Source organism: Salvelinus fontinalis, chromosome 35 (assembly GCF_029448725.1).
Source record: "Salvelinus fontinalis isolate EN_2023a chromosome 35, ASM2944872v1, whole genome shotgun sequence".
NCBI lineage: Eukaryota > Metazoa > Chordata > Actinopteri > Salmoniformes > Salmonidae > Salvelinus > Salvelinus fontinalis.
This window is the reverse complement of record NC_074699.1, coordinates 18267218-18281490: the sequence shown is the minus strand read 5'-3', so window position 1 is coordinate 18281490 and position 14273 is coordinate 18267218. Positions and strand designations below refer to the sequence as shown.

Here is a 14273-nt window from a genome sequence, read left to right as displayed (position 1 = left end):
AACACCTCCTCCTCCATGCTTTATGGTGGGAAATACACATGCAGAGATCATCTGTTCACCCACACCGCATCTCACAAAGACACAGCGGTTGGAACCAGAAATCTCAAATTTGGATCCCAGACCCAGATCCCAGACAAATTTCCACCGGTCTAACGTCCATTGCTCGTGCTTCTTGGCACAAGCAAGTCTCTTCTTATTATTGGGGTCCTTTAGTAGTGGTTTCTTTGCAGTAATTCGACCATGAAGGCTTGATTCACACAGTCTCCTCTGAACAGTTGATGTTGAGATGTGTCTGTTACTTGAACTCTGTGAAGCATTTATTTGAGCTGCAATTTCTGAGGCTGGTAATGAACTTGAAGAAACCTTGAAGAAACTTTCAAAGTTCTTGAAATTTTCCATCTTCACTGACCTTCATGTCTTAAAGTAATGATGGACTGCCGTTTGTCTTTGCTTATTTTATCTGCTCTTGCCCCCCCCCCCCCCCTCACACACACACACACACACACACCTTGTCACAACACAACTGGCTCCAAAGCATTAAGAAGGAAAGAAATTCCACAGATTAAGTTTTAGCATGGCACTACTATTCATTGAAATGCATTCCAGGTGACTACCTCATGAAGCTGGTTGAGAGAATGCCAAGAGTGAGTAAAGCAAATCAAGGCAAAGGGTGGCTATTTGAAGAATCTCAAATATATAATATATTTAGATTTGTTTAACACTTTTTTGGTTACTACATGATTCCACGTGTTTTTTCATAGTTTTGATGTCTTCACTATTATTCTACAATTTAGAACACAGTAAAAATAAATAAAAACCCTTGAATGAGTAGGTGTTCTAAAACCTTTGACCGGTATTGTATTTCCTCCAACATTATTATGAAAAGGGGCCTCTCGCACCCAAAACACAGTTTTCTGGAGACTTGTGGGCAGAGTGCTGATGATGTCTCTCACTGCATGCACTTTCGGTAGCCTGATTGTGTCCAGACTGAGGAGAAATCTGCGCATAATGCATCCCTGACTCCCTCCTGAAGTGGTCAGGCAGATCTGAACACAACCAGGCCACAATGGAACTTTTGTGCATCTAGACCAGTCTCTTCAATTCGATCTTCCTATTCTGATAGCAGAAGTCGCATGTAAGTGTCAAGTGTAGACATGGCCAAAGACAACATAATCCACTTGAAGAATAAATAGCATCAAAGGAAGACCAGACAGTTCAGTGTTAGGGAGGTGTGGCCTAGGTGAGAGACAGAGTCATGTACATTCAGACGGGACACTGACAGCTCCCTGAACGACAGACTGGAATGATTGACACACTATGCACCTCCTTATCTGTGATAATGGCCCAGGTCTTCAAGGGCAGGTCCAGACCCAGCTAATCGATCACTGTCTTGTGCCTATCTCTCTTTAAGCCATGACCTGTGCCTTCCCTGCCCACCCATCTTCAGACACCGACAACTCCCAGACATCGACCCTGGCACTGGGCTGAACACGCTGGGCTGAGATCTCTCCTACAGACACACGCACATGTACAAACGCACAGGCACACACACCGTTACCTCAGCAACACCCAAAGCTGCCTCAAATACCCACAAATCAATATCCTCCTGCCTCCCACAAACCTCCACGAGCGCTCAGGAACAATCATAAGGCAGGGGTGACGTGCCTTCAACGTCCCCCAGAAAACAAGCAGCTCGTCAGCCTGCGCACCCCATGGGCTGCCTGTCTACCTGTCAGCGCCCTGACCGTCTGTCCAACCACGTCATTCCTTCAATCTATCAGAGTCTCCTCACATTTACTCCTCTGTCTCAACCACTAGCTCCCTCAACCCCGATCCAAAGTAGTCACATTTCCCAACTCAGACTTAATGAGGTCATATTGTGGAAAATAAACAAACCGATTGAGGTTCTTGTTGTTTTTTGTTCAGATGTGAAACAGCCACGGCAGTCTATTAGCTTCGTGTTTTAACAGCTCCAGCAGTCACAGGCTTTAACGATTGCACTGTACACACTATAGACATCAATATTCCTCCACTGGAGCTGATCACTTCCCTGTTCCCTCCCTGTGTCCAGCCAATCACGCTGCTGAGTGTTCTATCTGAGAGAATAAACGCATCCCCCTCCCTCCCTCCCTTCCTGTCTGTTTGTCTGTCTGAGGTGATGTCTGTGGGTTTCCCACCGTCAGCCGACCTGTCAGAGAGGCAGGTGCCACACGTCAGACAGACACCCATAGTGAATAAATATTTCAGAGCTTTCTAGATAGATAGCGCCTCGCTGCAGACGGAGACCAGGTGTAAAACAACAACAACAAACAGAGGGAGAGAGAGAAAGAGAGACGATTTAAAACCGATACTTTAGATCTGCATTCACTCCAATGGGAGAACAGAACTCATTTTAAAAGCCCTTTTAATCAATAGAAATCTTACTGTCCTGTTCAAATGAATTCAATTCAGCACTGCAATTTGCACTGGGAGACTGTCATGGCTTGTGTGTGTGTATGCATGTGCATGGGTGTGTGTGTGTGTGATTAGCCCTTGTTACAGGTCTGCTGAGGGAGGTAGTAATGAGAGACTAGAGTGTGGTCACTGTGCACTTCTGTCAACAAGATCATGCTGGCCTTACACGGGTCAGAGGTGTTGTTAAAAAAGAGTGTTGTGGCTGAGTGGTGTGACTGAGATAGAGATGGACCTAGCTGTCTGAACCCAGGGTAACATGCTGCTCCTTATGATGGGCTGTGGAGAGAGGCAGAGGTGATTACTGCTACTTGTCTATACAGAACATACAGCCAGGCATACAGCTGGTTGGTTGAAATGACATCATGTTATCTGGTTGAATTGACGTCATGTTATCTGGTTGAAATGACGTCATGTTATCTGGATGGAATGACGTCATGTTATCTGGATGGAATGACGTCATGTTATCTGGTTGAAATTAAGTCATGTTATCTGGATGCAATGACGTCATGTTATCTGGTTGAAATTAAGTCATGTTATCTGGATGGAATGACGTCATGTTATCTGGATGGAATGACGTCATGTTATCTGGTTGAAATTAAGTCATGTTATCTGGATGGAATGACGTCATGTTATCTGGATGAAATGACGTCATGTTATCTGGTTGAAATTAAGTCATGTTATCTGGATGGAATGACGTCATGTTATCTGGATGAAATGACGTCATGTTATCTGGTTGAAATTACGTCATGTTATCTGGATGGAATGACGTCATGTTATCTGGATGGAATGACGTCATGTTATCTGGTTGAAATTAAGTCATGTTATCTGGATGGAATGACGTCATGTTATCTGGTTGAAATGACGTCATGTTATCTGGATGGAATGACGTCATGTTATCTGGATGGAATGACGTCATGTTATCTGGTTGAAATGACGTCATGTTATCTGGATGGAATGAAGTCATGTTATCTGGATGGAATGACGTCATGTTATCTGGATGGAATGACGTCATGTTATCTGGATGGAATGAAGTCATGTTATCTGGTTGAAATTAAGTCATGTTATCTGGATGGAATGACGTCATGTTATCTGGATGGAATGAAGTCATGTTATCTGGATGGAATGACGTCATGTTATCTGGATGGAATGACGTCATGTTATCTGGTTGAAATGACGTCAAGATATTCGGTTGAAATTACGTCATGTTATCTGGATGGAATGACATCATGTTATCTGGATGGAATGACGTCATGTTATCTGGTTGAAATGACGTCAAGATATTCGGTTGAAATTACGTCATGTTATCTGGCTGGAATTATGTAATTTCAACCATTCTTGTCCGCTGGGATTAATCTCAACATACAGGACTATGAAATTGTCCACAACTACCATTTCTATTCTGTCATGACCCGTCTTCCTGTCTGTACCTCCTTGATGTAAAACTGCATAACCCATATTTATTCTAAACAAAAATAAATGAAATGTACATACATTCAACATGTTTAACTGAACACTGCCATTCAATGTGGGAGAATGTCTACGTTGACCGTATAGCAGCTGTGGATAGTAATGTGGAGTGGTAAGATCTTTTCTATCAAGCAGCACACAGGTATCTGATATCATTACAATAATAAACGTAATTGCTTATGTCCAAATTGTCTATTTCCTGTGTGTTTGCTACATTATCTGACTGTGAAGTATGTGTGATTGACGGCTCTGGGAGCACTAGTGAGTGTAGTCTTTTCTAGCATTGAGAGATTGAAGGGTCCTGGAGGTACACAACTCCACACACAAGCTGGGATGGTAGTCCTAGTTTTGTGAAAAGGCAAAACCCCCCTTGGTTAGTCTGGCAAGCTCTTGCCTTGCATTAGACTACTCTCCCTCTCTTTCTCTCTATCTCTTAAACACACAGACACACACTCAAACACACACTCACACTCAGTCACTATCACACACACATAAATGCACACACTCTGTCCACTAGCACACAGATTGCAGGGCTCAACTTGTCCTTGTCCATCCAAAACATTTGCGGCATGATGAGCTTGGAAGACAAAGTGAATTTGTTAGGACAGGGTTGAGGACACTGCAGGAAGCCTATCACTAACACATCATACTGTCTCACTACAGGGATGGAGGGCCTGTAGCCCACTCAACACCCCCCAATACTACGACAATACAACGACACACAGGCCAAAGAGGAGGCAGATTGATCACCCCAAGTCTTTTTGGTTTCCTAAAATCTCTTCTCCACCTCGGAAGGTTTCGTAAAGTCTATACAGTGGATAAATAAGTAATATAATCGATAATAGATGATTAAGGATCAACAATATGTGATCCTGTATAGGATGAAAAAATACATTGTCTGCTCTTATTGAAGCATGTATTTTCCGCTGAAATGGTTGATTCTGTTCTTTTAAAACACACAAAAAAGCTTCTATACATGCAGGTATTAGTGCATAGGTTCCTGCAAAAAAGTACTATTGTGTTGTCAATCTAACCATCAAACCAAACCCCATCATATGAATTTGGCATAGTTAGAAACAAAGAAATGACCATCTCTTAAATGGATATCATTTTCTGTTCACACCCTCCTGTCCCTTGATTAGCATATATTTTAAATATATTTCTATGTATATACGCATGAATAAAAAAGGGACGAGGACAAAACAAAAACAAAGAAAGAGCAGTAGACTAGGGAGCTCGAAGTTACCTGGTTAAGTGTCATCTTTTAAAATCACAGTAATATTAAGATGGTGGAAATGATAACGATTAGAACACAGTGAAGCCTAAAAAAGAATGACATCATACAGGAAGATCGTTTGTGTACTAGTCCAGGGAGGGTGCACAGGAGGGTGTGATCAAACCTCACAAATTGGAGGTTAGTTTGGAGCGGACAGGTTCTAGTTCAGAGTGGGCTGCCGAGCCTTTCCGTGGCGGCAGGGCCGGGGAGGCCACGGGGGACTGAGTCTGGTGCTGCAGGTGTCCTGGAGACATCTGGGCAGGGACAGGAGGAGCCATGTGCCCTGACACCGAGCTACAGGGTTTTGGAACTAGGATGGGGGAGGAGTAGGGCGAGGAGAGGCAGTATCCTGGCTCCATGGAGGAGCGTGGGGGCGAGGTGCGAGGGGGTGAGGAGCGTGGGAGTGAGGAGTATCCCATGGCCTGGGCCACATCCTGGGGCAGGGAGGGGTTAGAACAGGACAATAGTTTCATATCCTCAGAGAAGCTGCCCAGCCCCAGCAGAGACTCACTGCCGGCTGTGTGCTGCTGGCTGGGGAGGGAGGTCTGGGGCATGAGCAGAGAGCTGTGGGACCCCGTGGCACTGGACGAGTCACTGTAGTGGAAAGTCCTTCCTGTGACTGGGCTTTGGACCGTGGGGCTAGGCCCCAGGGGGGTGTAGCAGGGCGAGCCGTTACCTGAGCCGTACTGGGCCAACGAGGCCAGGGCAGACCTCTCCAGGGACAGCTGAGGGACCAGGCCAGACTGTAAGCCTGCCAGGCTGAACTGAGTCAGGGGAGACGGGGAGCCCTCTGGGGCCTGCTGGGTGGAGGAGGAGGATGGGGAGCCTGGAGGGGGGAGGTGGTAGAACCCACAAGGAGTCCTACCCCCGCCTGCAAACTGCTGCAGGGAGCCCACCTGTGGAGGCTTGGGGGGCAGCTGGCTGTGGAGCAGCTGACAGGGGTTCATGTTGCTGGATGAACCAGTGGACTGGGGGCTGATACTACAACCAGAACTAGAGGTACCCAGAACTCCAATTGTCATTCCACTTGTAGCCCCTCCCATTGCCTCTCCTATATGCCCTCCAGCTGCCCCTCCCATTGCTCCACCAGCTCCTATATGGCCTCCACTAGTTCCTCTAATGTGCCCACCACTAGCCCCTCCTGAATACCCCTCAGTGGCTCCTCCTATATGCCCTCCAGTAGTATATCCTTCTATAGACCCACGTCTACCCCAACCAGTGGCCCTTCTTATTTTCCCACCCGTGGCCCCCTCAGCAACCCACCCTATTTCACCTCCGGTAGCGCCTCCTGAAGACCAACCTGTAGCCCCCCCTATAGCTCCCCCTGTTGCTCCACCCATCCCTGTCCCCACGGCTCCCCCCATGGCTCCCTGCTGGAAGAGGGCAGCGAGAGGCGGGGTGGTGCAGCGGAATGGCTGCTGCGTCTGGGGCTGTGAGTGAAGCTGGGCCGTGCTCTGGGCCGTGCTGTGGGAGGGAGAGCCCCCAGAGGAGGAGAAAGGCCCAAAGGGAAAGGCGGAGGCCCCGGTAGGCCCAGGCTGGGTTCCACTGCTGCTGGACGCCTGCTGACTGGAGCTGGCTGCCCCTGACCCCTGAGTCGTGTGGTGGGCCCGGAAGGAGGCCAGCAGGGCTGTGTCCATCCCAGAGCAGTGCAGTTTAGATGGGGTGCTGGAAGGGGAGTCAGGCCCCATGGAGGAGGTGGGCGCCCACGTGTGGAACTTCTTCAGCCGATCAGGGGGAGGGTCCTGGAGGTTCCTGGAGCCCAGGACCGTGACCGGCGGGCGGAAGAGCGCGGCGGGGAGGTGTGGGAGGTGGGGGTGGTGCGTCAAGGCGATGGCAACAGAAGTGGTGGCGGCAGCAGCCTGCAGGGGTGCCTGGATGAGGGGAGCCCAGATGACGGGGGTGTGCCCCGAAGACGGGGGCTGAGGTGGAGGAATGTTCTGGAGTAGGTGGGCGCAGGTGGCCATGTCTCTGTCATGCTGCACAATCTGCTGGATGATCTCGTTCTCCTGGTAGTTGAGAACGCCGGAGCTCAGGTCATGCTGCACCTTGTGCTGCAGGAGGGAATTCTTCTTCCCTGTGAGACAGACAGACAGACAGACAGACAGACAGACAGACAGACAGACAGACAGACAGACAGACAGACAGACAGAGACAGACAGAGACAGACAGAGACAGACAGAGACAGAGACACAGACAGACAGACAGACAGACAGACACAGACAGACAGACAGACAGACAGACAGACAGACAGACAGACAGACAGACAGACAGACAGACAGACAGACAGACAGACAGACACAGACAGACAGACAGACAGACAGACAGACAGACAGACAGACAGACAGACAGACAGACAGACAGACAGACAGACAGACACAGTACAATTAGCTGGATCGTCCAGTTAGTTAGTGAAACACTTTGGAATTGCATCTGATTTAGACATGATTTTTTCACTATACAGTTAGCCACACACTGCCTGGCCCTACTGCACAATAACCAGCTACATCATAATCACCTCTGATCCTGTGAACAAGCAACACATTTGCCAACAAAGGCCACTGAGTCTTACTGAGTTTTAGCCCCTAGGCTGCACATTGACTATTAAAGGGCGTCAGAATGGCTGTGATCAGCCTACTCCCAGACTCCTCTTTGATTCCTATGTCACACGGTCGCTGCATTCTGAAGCACTTCTCCCTAACAGCACCGAGCACAAGAACAGAGCTTGAAAAGAGAAACCCTGGCTGAAACTTGGAGGAGAGAGGGAGAGAGAGAGGGAGAGAGAGAGAGAGAGAGGGGGGGGGGGGGACGTAGCCTACCAAGGGGAATAACACAGAGGAAGCATGATAGCTCCAGCAGGCTGTGTGTGTGTGTTTGTTTGACTAGCTCTTACTGTGGAGCCGTAGATAAGAGCCAAAGTGAATGCAGATGAAACACGGCTCTGAATGGGGACATGGCTGACTGATATGGAAAGAATGAGGGGCTGGTCAGTGTTCACACTAACGTCAGTGATTTCACAGTGTAGGGCAGTGCTCCTCTGCTGTCATTGGATGGCCAGAGCTCCATGGCCAGTGGTGGAGGGGTCAGGGGTCAGCCACTCACCAGATTACAGAGACAGGATGGGGATGGCCTGAAATAGCTCTCTATGACAAGACAAGCTAAGTAACAAAAAGTTGAACTCAACTCTGGCCCTATCCATCTTAGGTGGACATGCCAGCAGTGACAGGGTTAATTCACCGTTTGTTCTAAAGCACTAATCCTGAAAGGCTGGTGCTATGTGGTGGGATTGAAATCGTACAGTACCCGCACGCTCAGCTCACTACTGTCAATGCAATTAGGCCCAGATCAATCTCTCTCCATTTCAGATATGAGAGGCTGGCGATTAGGGGGAGCAGTGCTGGGGGCTGTCTGTCGGTCCGCCCTGACCCCGACGCCGTAGCAGGCCCAGCTCTGATCCGATTGCACAGGGTCCATTAAGACAGTAATTAATTAGTAGGGCATCGCTGTGTGAATGACTTCATTATGCAGGAGGGCTGGGGAAAGGTGAACACCATCTATTTACAACATGCAGACACAAAGGCATCAGGCATCAGGACCAGGAGAGGTTGATATTGGAGGCAGGAGGAGGAGGCTTTCCCTCATCGCTTCAAAGCAGCCATTTTCACCAAAGAAAGAGCCCCTTGCCTGCAGCCATTGTTCAACATTTCATTAGAGACATACCCAGGGCCATAATGAAGAATGCAGAGATAGTTCAGTTATGATCGAGGCGTGCTGACATTTATTGTGAATCTTCTATTTGTCTGGGCTGGCTGAGAACTGAATGAAGTGTCATATCAGTGCACACGCTGTACACGTCACTGAAGTGGTGCTAGTATGAAAATAACCAGTATTATATGTACTTAACTACTGTATTCCAAACACCTACCTCCCCTGTTCTTTAGGGCCAATACAACAGATGTGAGATGATCCATTCTCTTACTGTTAGCACCGGACATTTTATCTGTCACTGTCTGTTATGTAAATTGTATATAACTAACCAAACTAAATACACTTATACTTTTCACGAGAACAACTAGGTGAGCTATATATAGTGAGTTCTTCACCACCACCAGGGGGTTTTCCTCTCTTTAACTTACATCACTGTCCCTGCCTGGAGAGATTATCACATGAGATGATAAAACAATATCCTGTAGAATAGAGAGAGTTGTCTCCTCTCCTCGCTCTGTGGTGCCCATCCGTCCCTCCTCCCTGGCAGCCAGGGCCCACGGTGCCAGATGTGTGGAGGCCAGCGTGGGAGGGTGGAGGCATCTGAGCTAATATGACACATCTGTTTGCCTTGCCTACTGGTCCAACTGGCCCTGAGCAGGTCACTAACATACACAAACACTGACTGCATGGCCTCCTCTCCTCTTCTCTGGCTGCTCACTTAGCTGGAAACAGCTCCCCTCCAGAGGATTCCTCAGCTTTGGCACATCTGTGTTTGATTCTCAGACAGACACCTCCATGTACAGTACAGTGACCGGCAGCTGACTCCACTTTGTAATTTACTCAGCCAATCCATATCCATTTACTACAACATCACGTTTCATTTGTTCCATCCGGGATTTTAACCAGTGGCAATCTAGTACAGAGTGTTACCTGGGGACTGTAACACGTCTTTGAATACATTCATACTTCACAATACTTGACAGTGGAGAGGCGGATGATTGGCTGTAACGATCAGCTGATACATATGGAGTTGAAAGTCATGTTGTACTATATATAGTCTCTTACCTATGCGGTCCAGCCGGTCCAGAGCCACGGTCTCGAAGGCCCGTCTCATCATGGGGTACTCTTCCAGGACCTCGTTGAAGTTGTCCACAGACAGAGAGTACAGACGGCAGTAGGTGTCTGCTCTGACGCTGGCTGTTCTTCTACCCCGCGTCAACAGACAGATCTCTGCACAGGACACAGGAAGAGAGGAAAGTCGACACACTATGACGTCATGGTGACATGTTCACTATGGTCAAGGTAGAGATCCTGTTGTCGAGTAGGGCTGATGTTATGCCAACGTTGGTCCACTTCTTATCAAATGTCAGGGAAATCTTTGTGAAGGCTGACAGAAGTATTAAGACCTAATGTTTCCTATGACATGTATCACCCCGACTGAATTCTCTCATGTGTAAACTAGACCTGAAGGGATGACACACGCTGCTGTGAAAAATAGATAAATATCACTATTGTCCCACTTACCGTTTATGATGGCGAAAATGGGGAACAAAAACGTGAACCGCTGAACCAGGGGTAGGCAACCGTGTTCCTGGAGTGCCACAGGTACTGCAGGATTAGGTTCCAACTAGGCACCACACCAGACCAACTAATCTACTTGATCAGTTCAGTGATGGCCTAAATTCAACACACCTGGTCTTCCAGGTCAAAAACATGAAGTGCCTGCGGCACTCCAGGACCAGGGACGCCTACCCCTGTGCTGAACAGTTTTTTCCCCTCTCCTTTTTAGCATTACAAATGAGAATTTTCTGTAATCCACAGCTGAAGCACTAAATGCCATTTTGAAAGCTTAGAGGTCTGCTAGACCTCCTCTGTCATGCCAGATCAGGAGAATAATGTTCCATTTAACAGTCAGCCGTGCTGTGGAGCTCTGGTATCAACAGCACCCCTATGCCGTATGCCTGCCGCGGGTGTGTGTGTGTTGTGAGTGTGTGTGTTTGAATTTACAGTATGCGTGCCATGTGCTTTTCTGTCACAATCACACACATCCCACTTGTGGGCAACTCTCCGACTCTCACTTTCATCTACTCTCCAACTCTCAGTCCCAATCCCACGATAACACTTAGTCTTTCTCAGAAAAAGCCTTTTCCAACGCCACACTCTTCTTTTCAATTCTCAGTTGCTGCAAAATTAATTGCCTTTCTACTGCTCCCTATGTAACATTTACTAGGAATCCCTCTTCCATCATATCACTTTGAATCTCACTTCTCACTAATCTGTTTTTCTCTCTCGCTCTCGCTCTCCCCTCTCGTTTCCCCTCTCATACTGCCTCTCTGTGTATTGCACAGTGCATGGCGGGTTAGAGAGGATGAGGGCTTCTGCCTTCTCTCTAGTGCAGCCAGATACCCAGCCAGCCAAAGCCTCCTTGTCCCTGACCATGTCTGTCCTAATGAAAAACAACATGTGCAGCTCATCCTGTGTGTGTGTGTGTGTGAGAGAGAGGGAGTTGTGTGTGTCTGCGCTGCTGGGTAACCCCATTTGTGTGTTTGTGTGTGCTCCCAGGTCAGCTCTGGCTCGGGCCTGTGTTGGGGGTCCGTTTTCTGCAGGCCTGCTCTGCTCCCTGTAATCCCCTCTGGAGAGCAGCGTCCTGCCCTGCCTGGCTGTATTAAATCCTTTTGCCTCGTGGCTTTCTGGCTGAAACCAGCACTGCTGAGATGAGACACTGAGCTGCAGAGCCTTTCTTCCAGCCTTATCTGCCTGTCTTAAGAGAAGAGGATGTAAAGCCCAGACTCTTAGCACTGGTATCTGAACTCTGACTGTAGAAGACCCAGCATGGAGCAATGAGTAGCAGCTAGAGCTCAACGCTAAACAATGAGAGATTAACACTCAATCCTGGAGAACCTGGGATAAATGGAGGGACAAACCCTGTGACCCTGACAGAGGAACACTGAGTTGGACCCATATCAGAACTAAAGATGAGTCATTATACATGGACGCCTGGTCATAAACTCAGCAAAAAAAGAAACGTCCCATTTTCAGGACCCTGTCTTTCAACGATAATTCGTAAAAATCCAAATAACTTCACAGATCTTCATTGTAAAGGGTTTAAACACTGTTTCCCATGCTTGTTCAATGAACCATAAACAATTAATGAACATGCACCTGTGGAACGGTCGTTAAGACACTAACAGCTTACAGACGGTAGGCAATTAAGGTCACAGCTATGAAAACGTAGGACACCAAAGAGGCCTTTCTACTGACTCTGAAAAACACCAAAAGAAAGATGCCCAGGGTCTCTGCTCATCTGCGTGAATGTGCCTTAGGCATGCTGCAAGGAGGCATGAGGACTGCAGATGTGGCCAGGGAAATAAATTGCAATGTCCGTACTGTGAGACGCCTAAGACAGTTCTACAGGAAGACAGGATGGACAGCTGTTTGTCCTCGCAGTGGCAGACCACGTGTAACAACACCTACACAGGATTGGTACATCCGAACATCACACCTGCGGGACAGGTACAGGATGGCAACAACAACTGCCCTAGTTACAGCAGGAACGCACAATCCCTCCATCAGTGCTCAGATTGTCCGCAATAGGCTGAGAAAGGCTGGACTGAGGGCTTGTAGGCCTGTTGTAAGGCAGGTCCTCACCAGACATCACTGGCAACAAGGTTGCCTATGGGCACAAACCCACCGTCGCTGGACCAGACAGGACTGGCAAAAAGTGCTCTTCACTGATGTGTCGTGGTTTTGTCTCACCAGGGGTGATGGTCGGATTTGCGTTTATCGTCGAAGGAATGAGCGCGACACCGAGGCCTGTACTCTGGATCGGGATCGATTTGGAGGTGGAGGGTCCGTCATGGTCTGGGGCGGTGTGTCACAGCATCATCGGACTGAGCTTGTTGTCATTGCAGGCAATCTCAACGCTGTGCGTTACAGGGAAGACATTCTCCTCCCTTATGTGGTACCCTTCCTGCAGGCTCATCCTGACATGACCCTCCAGCATGACAATGCCACCAGCCATACTGTTCGTTCTGTGCGTGATATCCTGCAAGACAGGAATGTCAGTGTTCTGCCATGGCCAGCGAAGAGCCCGGATCTCAATCCCATTGAGCACGTCTGGGACCTGTTGGATCGGAGGGTGAGGGCTAGGGCCATTCCTCCAAGAAATGTCTGGGAACTTGCAGTTGCCTTGGTGGACGAGTGGGGTAACATCTCACAGCAAGAACTGGCAAATCTGGTGCAGTCCATGAGGAGGAGATGCACTGCAGTACTTAATGCAGCTGGTGGCCACACCAGATACTGACTGTTACTTTTGATTTTGACCCCCCCTTTGTTCAGGGACACATTATTAAATTTCTGTTAGTCACATGTCTGTGCAACTTGTTCAGTTTGTGTCAGTTGTTGAATCTTGTTATGTTTATACAGATATTTTCACATGTTAAGTTTGCTGAAAATAAACGCAGTTGACAGTGAAAAGATGTTTCTTTTTTCCTGAGTTTATTTGAGGAAATTTGTCGCTCCCTATCCATATGTGTTATTGCTAATAAAAGCTATTGACTTTAAAGGCAAACATCCTCATGTGGTTCTTTCTGTGTTTAAACATTGCTGCTCTGCTGTACTGTGAAAGTCCCGAAGCACTAATTGTAATTGACTAATTGATTTTGCTCGCAGCCTACGTCGGCTATGAAACTAACATTTATTCGATGGTGCATCTAAAGGCACTGTGACCTCTGTTCTACCCTGCTCAAGCACAAACTCCTCTTGCTAGTACATCATTAACAGTCAAATTATGTATGAATGGTTTAATCTCTATGCTGACTCACTATTACAGTCTGACGCAATAGTACAAAAATCCTGCATGAAATCACTGAACAGGCTTACTTTGTCCAGGTCTGTGTATATGATGTAGTGGCGTGTTTCTTTCTCTCGTCTGTCTTAGCTGCTCTTCAAGGAAGAAAATTGATTTCATAATTGGAGTGAAACACATACAGTAATAACTGTCTACTACACTGTGTGCTTGGAGTGTAAATGAAATTGCTCCAATTCAAATGGGATGTGAAATGGGAGAAACAGGAAGGATGCTACGGACGACTCCAACACCGTCATTAAGTTTGCCGACGACGCGACGGCGGTGGGCCTGATCACCGACGACGATGAGGCAGCCTATAGGGAGGAGGTCAGAGACCTGGCAGTGTGGCGCCAGGACAACAACCTTTCCCTCAATGTGAGCAAGACAAAGGAACATATTGTGGACTGCATCGACGGGGCTGTAGTGGTGCGGTTCAAGAGCTTCAAGTTCCTCGGTGTCCACATCACTAAGGACCTATCATGGTCCAAACACACCAACACAGCCGTGAAGAGGGTACGACAA

The 14273-nt window shown here is 47.9% G+C and overlaps 1 protein-coding gene across 1 annotated transcript in view; it reads right to left on the bottom strand.

Moving 5' to 3' along the window:
• Window positions 1-475: 475 nt before the first annotated feature.
• The window catches only part of LOC129834434 (potassium/sodium hyperpolarization-activated cyclic nucleotide-gated channel 4-like), a 92389-nt gene continuing 78591 nt past the window's right edge, over window positions 476-14273 (bottom strand). Inside the window, exons 7-8 of the mRNA XM_055899408.1 lie at window positions 9968-10132; window positions 476-7271 (exon numbers count right to left, since the gene is read on the bottom strand). Of these exons, the coding sequence (XP_055755383.1) occupies window positions 5323-7271; window positions 9968-10132 (2114 nt within the window). The 3' untranslated portion in view covers window positions 476-5322. The remainder of the gene's footprint in view (window positions 7272-9967; window positions 10133-14273) is intronic.